Here is a 15,549-nt window from a genome sequence, read left to right as displayed (position 1 = left end):
CTTACCCTCGTCTAGCAGGATGGGGTAAGGTTGGAGGGTATCCAGAGAGGGCTTCCTGGAAGGGGTGATACATAAGCTGAGACCTAAAAGATGAGCAAGAGTTAGGTGGGGAGCAGGCTGGTGGTGAGGGGAAGGGTAAAGCGTGTCCAAGGAGAGGGTTAGTGTGTGTCAGGCCCAGTGGACAGATAGAGCAGAGGTCACTGGGTAGGCCACAGCATTCCAAGAGCCGAGTGCAGATTTGGGGAATGAGAGTGATGGAGAGATGAGGCAGAAGGATAAGCAGGAGACCAGATCTTGAAGGACCCCATGTGTCATGGTAGAGTTGGGGCTTTATTCTAAATTCGACAAAGATCTGTTGAAAAATTAACTATTTGGAATGAATCAATGAAAAGGTGAACTCTTCAGGATTGAGGTGGGTAATTTTGAGAAGACATAAAGAGTCAATATGTGGAAATGCTTGCAAAAATTTGAGATGCTATGTAAATTGTAAATACTTTTATTATTTTGGAATATGGGTTCAGCTGCGACCAACAGAGACACAAAATAACAGTAGCTTAGGCAAGAGAGAAGTCTGTATTTCTCTCTATAACGGTTGGAAGACTGTCTAGGGCTGGTGTGGTTTTCCCAGGGGATCTTATCACACTGTCATCCCTGGGAGCCTCCCTAGTAGGAGAACAAATTCCTTTAGCAAATAATGATGGCTTCAGCTTTTGGTTATGTACCTGCATTGCAAAATTTGTTTTATATATATAGATATATATATAAATTATATATATAAATTCTACCACAAGAACTAGAGAGTTTTTTTAGTCTAGAGGGGTATTTGGGGGGGAAGCATCTTTAAACTTTAAAATAGTGTATTTTCCGAAGGAGGTTGTAAAGTGAAATTAACCTTCAGATTGCTTTTTGTCTTTTTTAGCAATGGGACCCAAAATAAAATGACATATTCCAGCTGTTTTATTGTTTACTATTTTCTCTTTATTTAGGTGATGATGCACTTCCAAACGGTTTGGATGTTACCTTTGAAGTAACTGAATTAAGGAGATTAACGGGCAGTTATAACACCATGGTTGGGAACAACGAAGGCAGTATGGTATGGTGTAGGCTTTTTCCTTCTTAATATTGGAACTCTGAATTAAGAGCTTTTAAAATGTGACTGCACTCTAAAAGCTAATTCTTCCTCATTTCATGCACCTTAGTCTTGATTTATAAGATAATCTGTTGTTATTTGTGGTTTCTCTTTAATATTCCTAGAACTGATAAACCATTTGGATGGTTTGATAGCAATATTAATATCAATATCAATAATTCATTAGGAGTGATTTGGGGAACACTCGTATTATTAGTCTGTTGTTCACATTCCCCTAAAGTCCCGAGTTGTAGAACTTATTTCCCTCATCTCTGTAGTTAGTGAGATTAGCCTGCCCCTCGCATCATCAGGTTTGTATGCAGTGTGCACACACCACAGAGGCACGTCCTAAAGAATAAAAGCAATTACAAATGAGAGGCCAGGTCTGTATCTACATTTTTGTTTGTTCATTTGTCTTTTCATGAGAATTCCTTAGTTAGCCTAGTCTTTATCAAAATTTATCATTTAGACCATTGCTGTTTCTCTTTTCCTCCTAGGTACTTGGCCTCAAACTCCCTAACCTTCTAGGACGTGCAGAAAAGGTGACTTTTCAGTTTTCCTACGGAACAAAAGAAACGTCATATGGCTTGTCCTTCTTCAAACCACAGCCCGGAAACTTCGAAAGAAAGTAGGAAGCCAAACAGATCGTTGAGTACAGTGGCCTGGTTTAAAAGTTAAAATAGATGGCTTGTTTGTGAAAAGAAACTATACAGAATCAGCTGACACTTCTACTGTATTGCAACATGCTAAGTTTTTCCTCATGAAGATGAACCCCAGCAGTGTGTTTTTAAATGATTTAAATGTTTACAAGTTAAAGTCACTGTTTCTGCTTTTAAAGCTCTGTCCCATTGTCTCCTAGTTTCTCTGTAAACTTATATAAAGTTACTGGACAGTTCCCTTGGAGCTCACTTCGGGAGACAGACAGAGGAGTATCAGCTGAGTATAGTGTGAGTAGCTTTTCAGTCTTCTCCCTTTGTGGAGGTGGGTGGAAATGGGGCCTTTTTAATTGATTCTCAAAGAGACTCTCCAAAGGGAGGCTGGACAGGGAGAGCACCAACCTATCGGGTCTGAGCTTGGAGGGGCAGGCAGTGTTGCTGGCATTGCCTTCTGATTTTGGCCCTGCCCATCAGCTGCCTCCCGCCAGGTGCCTCCCCACTAGCAGACCTGTGGGTGCCAGAGAGCGGCTGATGTGCACAGGGGTGGCCCCTCCAGCCTGGTCACAGGCCGTCTGTGCCTCTGACTTCCTGTGCCACTCCTCTGTTGGTCCTTCCTCCTGTGTGTTAAGATCTGCAACTTCTGACAAGGTTACTTCATATCACTAAGAGATTTCGCTTATTGTTTCACACTTCAGTTTACTTATAGAAGGAGGTGATTAAATGCCAAAATGGAATTGAATGCATATGGCCATTTTTCCGCTTAACAATGGACCCTTTTTATCCCTTCTTCCTTTTTACGCTTTCCTTCACTCTCCCCACCCCACCCCACCCCCAACCCATTCTTGGCTTTAGTTCCTGAGGAAAGACCTTGAGACATGCTGCCCTGGGAGGGGTCCCCAAGGGCCTCGAGATGCAGGACTGTGGGGGGCGCCCCAGCTGTAGTGTATAGACCAGCTGGAGCAGCATCTGGGAGCTCATTAGAAAGGCAGATTTGTGGGTTGCACCTTGGCCTGCTGATCTGGGAATGGGGACCTGGGACCATTTAGCTACTCCTGGGGGTCCTTCTGTGTCTCAAAGTCCTAGGACGCTGCTGTGCTGAGACTGAGGCTCTGGAGTCAGACTGCCTGTGTCTGAACCCCTTTGGGCAAAATCTCGAAGTCAGTTCCTTGAGAGAAGGGGGTGCAGTTCCCATCCTAGTGATCAACCCCTTGCAAGCACGCAAGACTTGTTGACCCACGGATGCTTCTGATCCTTGCAGCCTGACTTGCCTGAGGTACAGGTAGACCAGGTTGGACGACAGGTTTGGGTTATAGACCTGAGCATCCAGGAACGTGATTGCTTCCATTTTCTGTTCTCCAAGAGGCAGCCTTCCCCTCAGATACTTTGCTGCCCTGATGTAGACAGACCTTGTAGGCCCGATGGGAGAAGAATGGAAGGGGGCACCCCAGGGTGGGTGCTGCCTCTCAGCCTCTGCTCCTCTGTCAGGTCTGTGGTCACCAGCAGTAGGCTGGTGGGGTTAGGCTCCTGCGAGTGTTCTCCCCATTTTTCTCCCCTGTCCCCCTGCTCTAGGACTTATTAAATGAGCAGATTCTAGGAGGGTAGAAACACATTGTTTATCCACACAGAATAGAGAGACGGAAAACATCAAAGTGTTAGAGTAGGCAGTGGAAGGGAAGGGGCAGAGGGGTGAGGGTGTGCAGTTGCAGTTCTGGAAGCTGGGACAGGTATTCTCCTGCCCCAGGCTGAACTCCTGGAGACAGGGACCTTCTTATACTTGTTTTTGTATCCTTACTGCTTACACCAAGTTGGTGCTCACTAACGGACGGGTGACTTGGGCGACTGAGTGAACACCTGGGTGATGAGAGATGAGTGAGTGCCAGAGACTTCAGTTTTGCCAGTGACTATTCTGGCAAGACTCATTTAGTCAGCCATCTACTAGGGCCGTCATTGGGCCCTATTCTGCCAGCACTGTGCTAGGGAAGAGGGGAGGGGAAGGAGGGGAGTGGGAGGAAGCAGGGAGGACATACAGGCAAGGTCTGGCATAGGAGACATATTTGGAGGTACCTGGTGGGATGGGATAGGTAGGAGCTGACATGTAGTTTCCCCAGGGGGATGGGATCAGGGCCAGAGTGGGAAGAGGAGTGGTCAGAAGGCTGATGGGAGCCAAGGAGGGTGAATCTGACTGAGAGCTGAGAAGGGGGTCCCTGAAGAAGTGGTCCTTGAGGAGGCCCTTGAAGGGAGGACAAGGGTTTGTCTGGTGACAAAAGAGAAGCAAAGTCACTTTACACACCTAAAATGAGATTGGTGCTGTCTGGCCCTTGCCTTGCTCTCCTGACAGGGAATCCAGAGATGTAAGATGTTTCTTCTCTGAATAATAATGTTTTCTTAACAGCGGCCTTATAAGGAATGAAGAAATGATTTAGGTCAGCTCTGCACCTTCCTCAGATCAGAGGAAGTCACCGACTTTCAGGTGGCCTTAAGTGCTGACATGGCAGTTGAGCAAGGCTGCCTGTCCTGAGCTGTCTTCTGTTTCCCCAGCACCTGGCCTGGGGCCCTGTGGTGCTTAGTCAGTAATTTTGTGAGGTGGGTGCCCCGGCTCCACATCCTGATAGCTGAATGGGGTGTTCTGGGCTTGTAACCGTGTCCCACCCCTAGAGGCTCTGAGTTTTCATGTAGGCCTGCGGCCTGCAAGGAATATTCAGTGTCTCACTCAGTCTGGGGAGGGTGAGACCACTAGCTTCATGCTTCCTGAAGCCACCAGCTAACACTGGTGACTGTTCAGAGAGTGTGACCGTTTCCCTAAGACAGGGACCTACTACAGGCTCTTGTAGCTTCCCAGAGACTGTCAGGCCCAGAGGCCTGTCCCACTTCCTGGACCCCAGCAGCCCACTCTGCTTCCTGGCCTCTTTCTGTAGGGAGGGTATGTTGAACTTGTGTCACCTGCTCTCCTACTTCCTCTCTGGGGGCTGACACAGGCCATCTGGGTCACCAGGCCTGGCTTCAGACAAGGGCCAGGGGTGCTGGGTGGGGTGTGTGTCTGATCCTTTACAAAGAGATTGGAAAGTAAAGACACCCGCTGGTTATGAAATACCCACAGCTTCCAGAGGGGTGGACCCGTCCCTGCACCCAGAACACAGCCCTCTTCCTTTGGAGCAATATTTAATTTGATGTGTATCAGCTTTCTCCCTTTTGCCTTCCTGCCTCCATCCCTTCCCTTCCTTTCTCCCTCCCTCTCTTCCTTTTTTAAAAAATTATATAGGTATTTCATTGGTTAATTATTTAGTGATGCCTCATTCCAAAAAAATGATTTGGGACAACTTCCCAAAGTGTACTGGGACCGAAGAGTTTTTAAAAGCAGACCCTGTGTTCTCATCCTGCGTGTCTGTAGTTCCCCGTGTGGAAGACGAGCCACACTCTCAAGTGGGAAGGTGTGTGGCGAGAGCTGGGCTGCCTGGCGAGAACTGCGTCTTTTGCCGTTCGACGAGAAAGTGGGCATTCTCTTAAATCATCTCTCTCGGTAAGGAGCGGTGTAAGCACTGGCTGCTGGGCCCTCTGAGTTTATGGTACACTCCCTTCTGTTATCTTTTCTAAATAACATCTATGATAAGGGGAAAAGGGGCTTTGAAGAACTGACCAGGGAATAAAAAGCTTTCAAAAATATTTAGAAAGCTGACTGAGGAGATTTGAGTCAGGGTGTTGAACACTTTGAGAGAACCAGCCCCGTGACGGGGGTCACCATCCCCCACCTGATTAATGTGAGTTGCTTGTTCAGTTGAAGCTCAAAATCGTACCCTCTTGGTGTCTCAGTTTCCTCATATGTAAAACAGGGATAATAATACTAACTTGATCATGGAGTTCTTGTAAAAATTAAATCATTTATTTATCTTTGAAGTGCTTAGAACAGTTACTGCCCAGTAAGTGTTAGATATTGCTTCAGAGAACTGTTTGAAGTTAAAATATGCTGAATACAAATTTCTTTCAGCACGCCATGGTCATCGATTCTCGAAATTCTTCCATCTTACCAAGACGAGGTGCTTTGCTGAAAATTAACCAGGTAGTGTTCATTCACTTACAGTCTTGGCTGGGTGGGGGGGTACCTGAGCTTCTGACAATAAGTAAAGTGTCTGCGGGCTCCGGTGACCCTGGGGGATACAGAGCCACAGGCATTCACATTTGTGATATCAAGCTTTTTCCTTCAACTGGTGAAACCCTGCTAGAGATGTTTTCAGGAGTTGCTGGCTCCGCTCACAGGTTCCGAGCCCTGGAGTTGTTCTCTGCAATCAGGTCAGGCCTCTGCCTTCACAGAACCCAGAGTGGGGGTGTTCCAGCATCCTCAGTGGTGTCGCCTGGTAGTCAGGAGGAGAATTGTGAACTGGGATGAGTGAGTTCCTTGGTTACCTGTTGAAGAGTTCAGACAGGTTGTAACTCACATGCCTGCCAGAGAGAAGCTGGCCAGCAGTGAGGCCCTGACGCAGCTCGCCTGGTGCCGTGAGGAATGGGCTCCGCTGCCGTAAAGAAACAGACACCTCGGGGTTTGGCAACATGGGGTCTCGGGGTTTGGCAACATGGGGTCTTCTTAGTCTGTCTCTCATTTCCCTTTTTTGGTTTGAGGCAGGGGTACAGAGAAATAATTCTCTATTGTAAGATAAACAACAGGGCAAGCACAAGATGAGTGGAAACTGCCTCTTGGCAGTATCCAGGGGACAGGATAGGGAGATGAGGCCTGTGAGGCCACCGCGGCCACTAACCCAGGCAGCTGCCCTCACCCCAGCCGGTTGCTGTAACACAGGATTGCCTAATCTTCAGTTTCAGAGGAGCAACTAGGAGCCCAGCTTTTTATATGAAGTGTCCCTAATTGTAAAAGGTCAGCTATTTTCTTTTTTCAAACACTGATTAGGCCACCTGATCCATGTCCACTGCAAGCTGTAATAAAATGTCCATATTGCCAGTGTTTTTCTCTCATACATAAAGAATAACATTCCCTGCAGATATTCAGCCTTTCTGATGATCCTGTATCTTTGTCCTTCCTGTTACTGTCTTTAACAGAATGTAGTTTTAGGAGACAGAAGTGGTCTGTTGCCTTTTAAAAAAATATACAAAACAACAGAATTAAATAGTAATTGCAATAGCATTGTTTAGTGACCCCTGTAATAAGTCTCTTGGCTCCATTTTGACCTGAGGACTTTCTTCCCACAGGAACTAGCAGGCTACACTGGAGGAGATGTGAGTTTCATAAAAGAAGATTTTGAGCTTCAGTTGAATAAGCAACTCGTGTTGGATTCAGTGAGTAACTAAAATGGAGTCACCAGCATTTTTATCCCTCATTTTAGAAAAGCTAAGTTCCTGAGTATCTAGAGCACTAAGGTGGAGGTGGAGAGCTTTAGTACTTTAAACTGAAGTCCTTGTCCTTGTCAGTTTAGCCAGAATTGAAGACACTTCAGGAGTGGTGATTATTCTCTTAAAATCAACTCTGTCAGTCATCACATGGGACTATAAAAGCACCTTCCCATTTATCTCGGGGCCTTCCAAGATACCTTCTTCCCTTATTATGTCACTTCGATGGAAACATTGAAGTCTTCACTTTATTTTGCTGGGCCTGAAGGGTTCTGTGTTTTCCAGAAATTTCTTTTTCTTTGTCTTTTTTATTTAAAAAAAAAAATTTTTTTTTTAATCTTTAATCCAACTTGCTTTAGTTTCTCTTGATTCATTGAGGAAGTGAGGAGTGTGTGATAGAATTCTCACCTAATAAGTGGAGCTCAGACAGGGAGAATACCTGGCTTATTTCTTGTCTTCTAGAACATGGGGTGGCTGTAGACAGCCTTCTGTCTTGCTGTCACTGCCAGTGTCTTCATCTATCTTAAAACTGAGGGTGAGAAGTGTAGTTTTAATGAATTAATATGCTAATCTATTTTATTTTTAAATAATTTACTACTATTGCTCAGCCCTTGATTCATTGTGGTTTGAATTTGGTTCCTGCCTTTTGCCTGCTGCTGCTCTTGCAGAGAATACCAGGTCTCCTGGCTGTTCCATCCACTGAGTTCTCGAATCCCTTCCCTGCCCTCTCCACAGCCCTTGACAGTGGGGTTTGCCCATCCTTATCTTTGACTCCGATGTTGCTGTGTCCTCCTGTTGCTTCAGTTTCTCCTCAGGGTCTGTTGTGACTTGTTCTGCTTCATAAGCATGGCACCCCCCAGACCCCCTTGGAGGCCTGCTCGCTCTGCAAGCTCCCCTGAAGCATCACTCTCTCTTTGGGGTCCCAGATACGCATGCTCCTGGACATCTCGACTTTGTATCTCACAGACCCTTCAATTTCAGTGGGTCTGAAACAAGCTAATTATCTGTCCTTCCCAAGTCTGTATCCTCTGCCCGGGTTCCTGATTTCCTTGACTTGCACGGCCCATCTGCCCAGCCGCCCGTGAACTTCTTCCTGACTTCTTCCCAGCTGGCTGAGCACCAGTTCTGGCTCGTCCTCCCCTCAGTGTTTCTCAGCCCCCTGCTTCTCTTTCTCAGCTGTGGCTTCAGAGTAGCTTTCTGATTAGTCTTTGCTCCTCTTCTCCCCAATCTTCACCTCTTCCCCCTCCTCCTTCTTCATACTGCAAACCCACTGATCTTTCTGAAATGCAAATCTTCCCACATCCCTTTCTCACTTAAATAGTTGATGCACCTTAGCATGGTGCCTGTGGCCCTTTGATCTTCCCTCACTGTGCCCTTCTCCCTATGCTTCCGCTCTGCTGAGCTCTTCTGGTTTCCCAAAAAGTACTGGGCTGTCTTACTTCTGGGCATTTGCACATACTCTGTCTTCCTCATTTTCCAACTATTCACTTGGCCACCTGCCCCCTGTTTTTAAAGCTTCAGCACAGGCATGTCTCCTACAAGCCTTCTCTAACTGCTTGGAACAAGATAGGGGCTCCTCCACTTGCCAACAGCTCCTGCGCTTATCTCTGAGGTAGCACTCATTAATCCCTCCATCAGTCCATCCATCATCCATGCTTTCATCTGTCATCCATCCATGCATTCATCACCCATCCATTCATCCACCATCAATCCATCATCCATCCTCCTCTATCTATCCAGCCTCCACCCTCATCCATCCCTACATCCATGATTATCCTTCTGTCCATCATCCATTCCTCAGTCAACCATCCATCCATTTATCCATCAGCTATCCATCCATCATGCATCCATTTATTCATCCTTCATCTGTCCATCTTCCTATCCATCATCTATCGATCCATCCACCCAATACATATACACTGGTTGTCAGGCGCTGTCCAGGCACTAAGAATTGAATAAAGCAAGATTCCTGCTCTCAAGGAACTTATATTCTGGTGAAGGGAGACTTATAAGCAAATATATTAATATATAATTTAGCAGGTGGTGATAAATGTTATGAAAAAAATTAAAGCAGAGTAAAGGAATAGGAAGTGACCAAAAGGGGATGCTATTTTATTCAGGATAATCAGGGAAGGGGCCTGTGACAAGCATCTCAGCACCTCCCTAACAAAGTGAGGGGCAAGCCATGGGCCCTGGGCAGGAGCCCTGGCAGGAGCCCCCGGCATGTTCTAGAGCTAGAGCAGGTGAGGAGAAAGAGGGCAGGTGGTGAGGGCAGAGGTGGGGCCAGATGGGGGAGGGCCCTGGAGGCTATGCCGAGGACTCTAGTTTCTACTCTGAAGGAGCCGGCCGAGCAGAGGGCTGGTGTTGACGTGACACGGCACAGGTTTTAAAGATCACTCCGTGTGCTGTGTAAAGGGGAGATTGTTGGGGTGAGGATGAAAGCAGGAGGGCAGCTAAGAGCCGGTTGGAACCGTCAGTGAGAGAAGTGCTCCAGAGTCACAGTGGGGGTGCCCCGTAGGCAAGGGGTGTCAGGTGTGGCACGTGAGAGGAGAGTTCAGTGTGATTCTCAGATCATGGAGCCTGAGCACCTAGGAAACAGGTTCACCCTTTACGAAGACTGGGAACACTGAGGGAGGAGCAGGAGTGAGTTTGAGAGCAGGAAAAGGAAGCTCTCGGTTTGGACATGTTATTGTGCTGTTGAAGAGGCAGTTAAATACATGAGCCTGGAGTTGAGGGGAGAGGTCAGGGCTGCAGGTACAAGAAGGGCATCAGCAGCATAGAGGTGGCACTTCAAGTGCAAGACATGTGGGATCTCCCAAGCATGAATAGCAGAGAAGCTGCCCAAGGGCTGTGCTCTAGAGGTCAGGAAGATGAGAAGTAAATAGCATAGGGAGCCAAGAAGGAGCCACAGTAAGGTGGGGGAGAACTGAGAGAGAAGGGAAGCTAGCGAAACAAAAGATTTCCCCAGGGAAGATGAGCCACCTGCGAATGGCGTAAGGCCTCCACCTTTGGGTTTCCCAGCTGGTGGTCACTGGTGAGCTGGACGAAAAGAGCTTTGAAGAAACAGAAAGGTCTCAGAGGAAGTTCAAAAGAAAATGGCCAAATGTGGTGTGAGATCCTGGATTGGCTTCTGGGACAGAAGAAGGGCATTTGTGGAAAACTAGTAAAAACCAAATGAAGTGTCAACTTTAGTTCATAGTCGTATCCCACCGTTGGTTTCTTGGTTTTGACAAGTGTGCCATCTTCATGTAAGAAGTTAACATTAGGGGAACTCTCTGTATTATCTTTGCAGCTCTTCTGTAAATCTAAAACTATTCCAAATAAAAACTTTATTAAAAAAAACAGAGAGAATGAGAGGAAAGAATTGAGGACAGAAACGATAAAATAGCTCCTCCAAGGAGTAGAGAAGTAGGGCAGGGATGGGGGGAGGGGCTGTAGAGTGGACATTGGTTCTGTGTAGCTTTTCCTCTAGGATTGGGCGCTGTTCCCACATGTTTGTGTGCTGATAGGAAAAGGGTGACAGGATGGAGGGGAGCAAGCTCAGGAACTTTGTCTGGCAGTGGACAGGAGGGTCGGCTGGCCCTGGAGAGTGACAGGGCATTTCTCCAGAGTGACAGGTGGGGCGGTCTCGGTCGGTCCGGGTCGTGCACTGCTGGTGGGGTGAGGTGGGAGCTCATGGAGGGTCTCCTCTGTCCTGCTCTTCTCTCGGTGAAGTGGGAGGCCAGGCCCTCCGCTGAGAGGGAGGCGCAGAGGAGGCGGTGGAGAATGGAAGAGCGAGGACAGTGAGTGAGACCACCATCGGAGGTGGGGAGCATTGGAGATGGGGATTGCCAGGCGGGTCCATGGGTCTCGGAGTTCTGAGTGAGGCTCCCCTCCTCCCAGCGTGCTGATCTCTCCCGCCACACTGAGCCACGCAGGGACAAGCTGGGTGGGAATGGAGAGTTAGGGTTACCCAGGCTTGGGGTTTTGCCAGGTGAAGGAACCAGCGTTGAGGCAATGCAAGTTGGTGAATTTTAATGATGAGCCAGGAAATTTTAGTTGGGTAAGGAGGGAAGGGATGATGGAGGGGCACAGGGAGGAGGTGGTAGGTTTGTAGGTCCAGTTGGTTTTGAAGAACCAGGGAGTCAGGTGCTAGAGGGAATGCTCTGGAGAGACAAGTGGCAGTGGGCGAGGATAACTGGGGAGTCTCCGGCTCCTTGTGGTCTTGTGGTCACCAGGGGAAATAGGGAGAGGCACGACAGGGTTGCCCTAGCTGGTTTGGAGAGGAAAGTGGACCCGCAGTTCTGATCACAGCCTCCCAGTCAGGTCTGCTCTCCTGGGCAGATTTGGTGGTTTGGCAGGACGAGGTGGTGGGGGAGCCCTGGGAGCTCATACTCCCTGCTCGTCCACCCTGCCGAGTCGGGCCAGGCCTGCAAGGCCATCCTACCACGAGCTCGCAAGCCCTGTGTGCCCAGGAGGCTGTCAGGTTGGCGGGGGCAGGGGGGTGGGGGATAGGCATCTGCCAACACAGTCCTACTCCGTGGGTCTGTCTTGGCTGCTCTCCAGGGCTGTGTTGAGGCTGGTGAGGGGAGGTTCTTCCAAGAGCCCCATGAGTTCCGTGGCCCTTCCCTTTATTCTGTAGCACCTGTCAGTGGTAGGCTCAGAGGAGATGTTTTTGTAAATGTTGGTTGAACAAATGGTTGCATTTATCAGGAGACTGTTCGATTTGGCCTGCTCTGACCGCTCTGTTCCATTTTTCACCTGTGATGCTCATATTAAAGTGTCTTAGCAAAGAGATGGCTAAGCAGCTTTGAAGGACATAGGAATCTGCAAGGCATACAGATGGATGTTCCTGACAGGAAGCAAGATGTGCAAGAGAACAGAGGCCTGCTCAGGAGATGTTGGGCAGGCGGAAGTGGGGAACGCGTGGGATGCAGAGGAGCCAGAGAGCCTCCTCCGTGGTCTCCAACCTAGTGGAGGAGTCTGTGGTGTGATCTAAGATGAGGTCGCTGCACCTTGGCCTGTTAGTTTGAGGTTCTGTCCCTGCAGGATGGACTTCATAATTATAGGAGTGTTGTAACCTACACCTTCTCCCAGTTGAAGGGGCTGTGTGACTTTAATCCTCCTGTGACAGTGAGCCAGGTCCAGCTGCAGGGTCCCTTGGCCTTGGCTTGTTGCCAGAAGGAAGCCAAGCCCTGCTTGGGGGTGGGCTCATTTTGTGCATGTGTGTTGGATGTCTTTGACATTTGAGGTTGCATGTTTCAGAAGTATCCACAAAACCGTTTGAACTGTAATTCTTCAACTGCACAAGCCAGGTGGTCTTTTGCAACCCTCACTGCTCAGCATAGAACCCGACCCGCTGTGGGCATGCGGCACAGGGTTGGAAACGGACTTGGGCTTGTGTTTGACATCTGAAAGTACTCGTTCGGGATGGAAGCAAGGCTGGAAGGAAAGAGCTGTTGTTTATATTTCCATAGGTTATTTCAGCATCTCTCTGGGGTGGAATGTTGGTCCCCATGGGGGATAAACCATCAAGTATCGCTGACAGGTAAGTGACGATAAGTGAATGGCTCATTTGCAAATGGTCTTCCTTTGGATCTTTTTAGTTGATTTTTGATACAATAGATTAGAGAACTTTAATGATTTGGGAGAGTAATATTTAAAATTTTACTTTAGTTTTTGTATTTTTTTTTAATTCAGTTTTATTGAGATATATTCACATGCCATACAGTCATCCATGGTGTACAATCAACTCTTCACAGTACCATCATATAGCTGTGCATTCATCACCCCAATCTATTTTTGAATATTTTCCTTATACCAGAAAGAATAAAAATAAGAATAAAAAATAAAAGTAAAAAAGAACACCCAAATCATCCCCCCTATCCCACCCTATTTTTCATAGTTTTTGTCCCCATTTTTCTATTCATCCATCCATACACTGGATAAAGGGAGTGTGATCCACAAGGTAGTTTTTATTTTTATATTGACCGCAAAATACGCAGTTTACCTTATACTTGATATTTTTGGCTAATTTCTTTTTTGGGGGGGTAGGGGGCAGGTGAGGTCTATTTACTTTACTATATTAAAAAATTTATATTCTTCCTCTTTTATTATAAAGGAATACAGTTCATACTCATTGCAGAAATACCAAAATAGAAAAAAGTTTAAGGAAAGAAAAAGACTCAATTCTACTCAGTGATAAGCAGAGTTAACATTTGGAACTATTTCCTTTTAAGTCTATTTTATGTAGGTGTGTGTTTGTGTAGATATATATGTACGTGTTTGTATTACATTGTTGATATACTGTATTTTGCATACAGTTTTGTGTCCTCTCTGCTTTTATAAAAGTTTTAAAGGAATTGTAGAGTAACCATTCACCAAGTCATGAACAATTCTTCATAAGCAGCATTTCAGTAGCAGATAGTATTTCATTATTTGCATACACAATGACTTTTTTTAGCCTACCCCCTATTTTTGGATATTGCAGTTATTTCTAACTTTGTAGTTTCTTTAAATAACACTGTAAAGAATAACTTTATAATTAACTTGTCATTCATTTTATTTTCTGAGAAGAGATTCTTAAATGTAGAACTAGCTTCTTAAAGAATATGAACATTTTTAAGGCTTGTAAAGAATATTGCTGGATCCTACTTTTAGAAAGCTTATATCCATTTAAATCCTTACCAGCCCAGGGATGACTTTGGACTTGTTGCTGTGAAATACTAATAATTATCCTCAAAGGCAAGAAACTTTCTCTTAAACCCTGTGTTAATTAAACCGTTGTTTTAGCTTAAATTGGTTCAGCCTTTTTGGATGGTAGTTTGGAAGAATAAAAATTTTAAATTTGTAGACTCTGGGGCCTATAGTTCACCTCCATTTAATCTGATTTAGAGAAATACTTTTAGGTGTGCAAAAGTTATGTACAAGGATGTCCACAAGATCATTGTTGATAATAGCAAACTTTTTAAAGTTGTCTTATAGACGTAGGGAAACCGCAACCATTTTAAAGAAGACTACGTAATTATTAAACAGAATGAGATAGGTGTCCATTAGTTAAAATTTTGCCTGTCAGATGTGTGGCTGATACCTCCTTGGTTAGGGATAAAATTCCTGGTGTGCGTGAGGATATCTGTTTGCGGGAGTGGTGTGGTGGGTCTGGAAGGCTGGCCGGCAAACCCTGGCCGAGTTCAGCTCAGGACTGGGGTGCAGGGGCAGAGGCAGGGGCGGGGGAACCTTATCACTTTTTACATTGTGTGCTTCCTGGATCATTCAGAGTTTTTCAAAAGGACATGTGATTTATAATTCTTTTTTTAGAAAAGGAGTTTGCTGTTTGTTTTCTTGAGCTAATGTTAATGGAGGTATCAGGATAGCTTTGCTTAGAAATCCCAAATAATAAAAACTTATGTGTACACTTTTAAACTCAAGTACAAATGAATAAATTCATAAAGACTTTTATCTGGCAGGAAAATCAGAAAAATAGTACCCTGGTCCCTTTGTGCTATTTCAGAAACAGCTAATGCTCTTAGCAGTAAAATCTGGTATCGGAGGGTGTCGATTGGTTGTTTCTTCTTTGGCAGCCGGTCTGGAAGGGTTGCACACAACTTCTCTTGTCATTTTAAATCATTATTTTGAAATTATCAATGTTTAAAATCGGGTTCCAGCAAACTTCAATTTTATAGGAAGTGGATGTGATTTCTAAGTAATTAATTTTCAATTTATGCTTTTCATTTTATTCAGATATGGTTGAAAAGAGTACAGTAACCCTGTCTGTTAAGGAACACAGGAATTCATTTAAAAAAATTATTGTACTTTTTTTTTTCCTAATTAAAAAATCACATTGAAAATACAAAAAGAACAAACAGCCCACAATATTTAAAATAACCTTTCTGTTTTGGTCTATTGCTTTCTAGGACTGTTTCCCTCTTTTCATGATACTGGGATTATACTGCTATACAATTTGTATCCTGCTCTTTTTTAACTTAATATTGTGTTGTGGACACTTAAGAGGCCCAGTTTGAAAAGGGTCTTTATTTGTGCTTTCTGTCTCACTTAAATCCAGGAGTTTAAAGCATCTCTTTAAGTTAAGATTTTTATGAAACTTGATATGTCTGTGTGCCTCTTTTTAATCTTTCTTAAATGTTTTGCCATGTTAAAATGATATTGAGAGCCCAACACCAAATGTGACTCTAACTTGTGTGCTTTCTGCGCTCTCAAGGTTTTATCCAGCTTTTCACCTAATGACTTTCCTCTGACATTGAAAATTCTGTTTTAGGTTTTACCTTGGTGGACCAACAAGTGTTCGTGGCTTCAGCATGCACAGTATTGGACCACAAAGTGAAGGTTTGTTGTTTACCTGTGATATTGCCAGCTCTAAGTTTTGAAACCATGTATTTATTTATTTGTATTTATATATACTTATTTCTACCATGATAGTTACAGATGTTCATA

The 15,549-nt window shown here is 45.4% G+C and overlaps 1 protein-coding gene across 2 annotated transcripts in view; it reads left to right on the top strand.

Moving 5' to 3' along the window:
* SAMM50 (SAMM50 sorting and assembly machinery component) overlaps positions 1 to 15,549 on the top strand; it is a 35,396-nt gene that overhangs the window by 8,825 nt on the left and 11,022 nt on the right. For both annotated transcript variants that reach the window (XM_037846142.1, XM_037846143.1), the window contains exons 5-12: positions 987 to 1,093; positions 1,627 to 1,757; positions 1,989 to 2,076; positions 5,174 to 5,302; positions 5,768 to 5,839; positions 6,982 to 7,068; positions 12,576 to 12,646; positions 15,374 to 15,441. In XM_037846142.1, coding sequence (XP_037702070.1) covers positions 987 to 1,093; positions 1,627 to 1,757; positions 1,989 to 2,076; positions 5,174 to 5,302; positions 5,768 to 5,839; positions 6,982 to 7,068; positions 12,576 to 12,646; positions 15,374 to 15,441 — 753 coding nt within the window. The remainder of the gene's footprint in view (positions 1 to 986; positions 1,094 to 1,626; positions 1,758 to 1,988; positions 2,077 to 5,173; positions 5,303 to 5,767; positions 5,840 to 6,981; positions 7,069 to 12,575; positions 12,647 to 15,373; positions 15,442 to 15,549) is intronic.

The sequence above is a fragment of the Choloepus didactylus genome, chromosome 8 (assembly GCF_015220235.1).
Source record: "Choloepus didactylus isolate mChoDid1 chromosome 8, mChoDid1.pri, whole genome shotgun sequence".
Taxonomy (NCBI): Eukaryota; Metazoa; Chordata; class Mammalia; order Pilosa; family Megalonychidae; genus Choloepus; species Choloepus didactylus.
The sequence above is the reverse complement of the archived record's forward strand: the minus strand, read 5'-3'. Positions and strand labels throughout refer to the sequence as shown.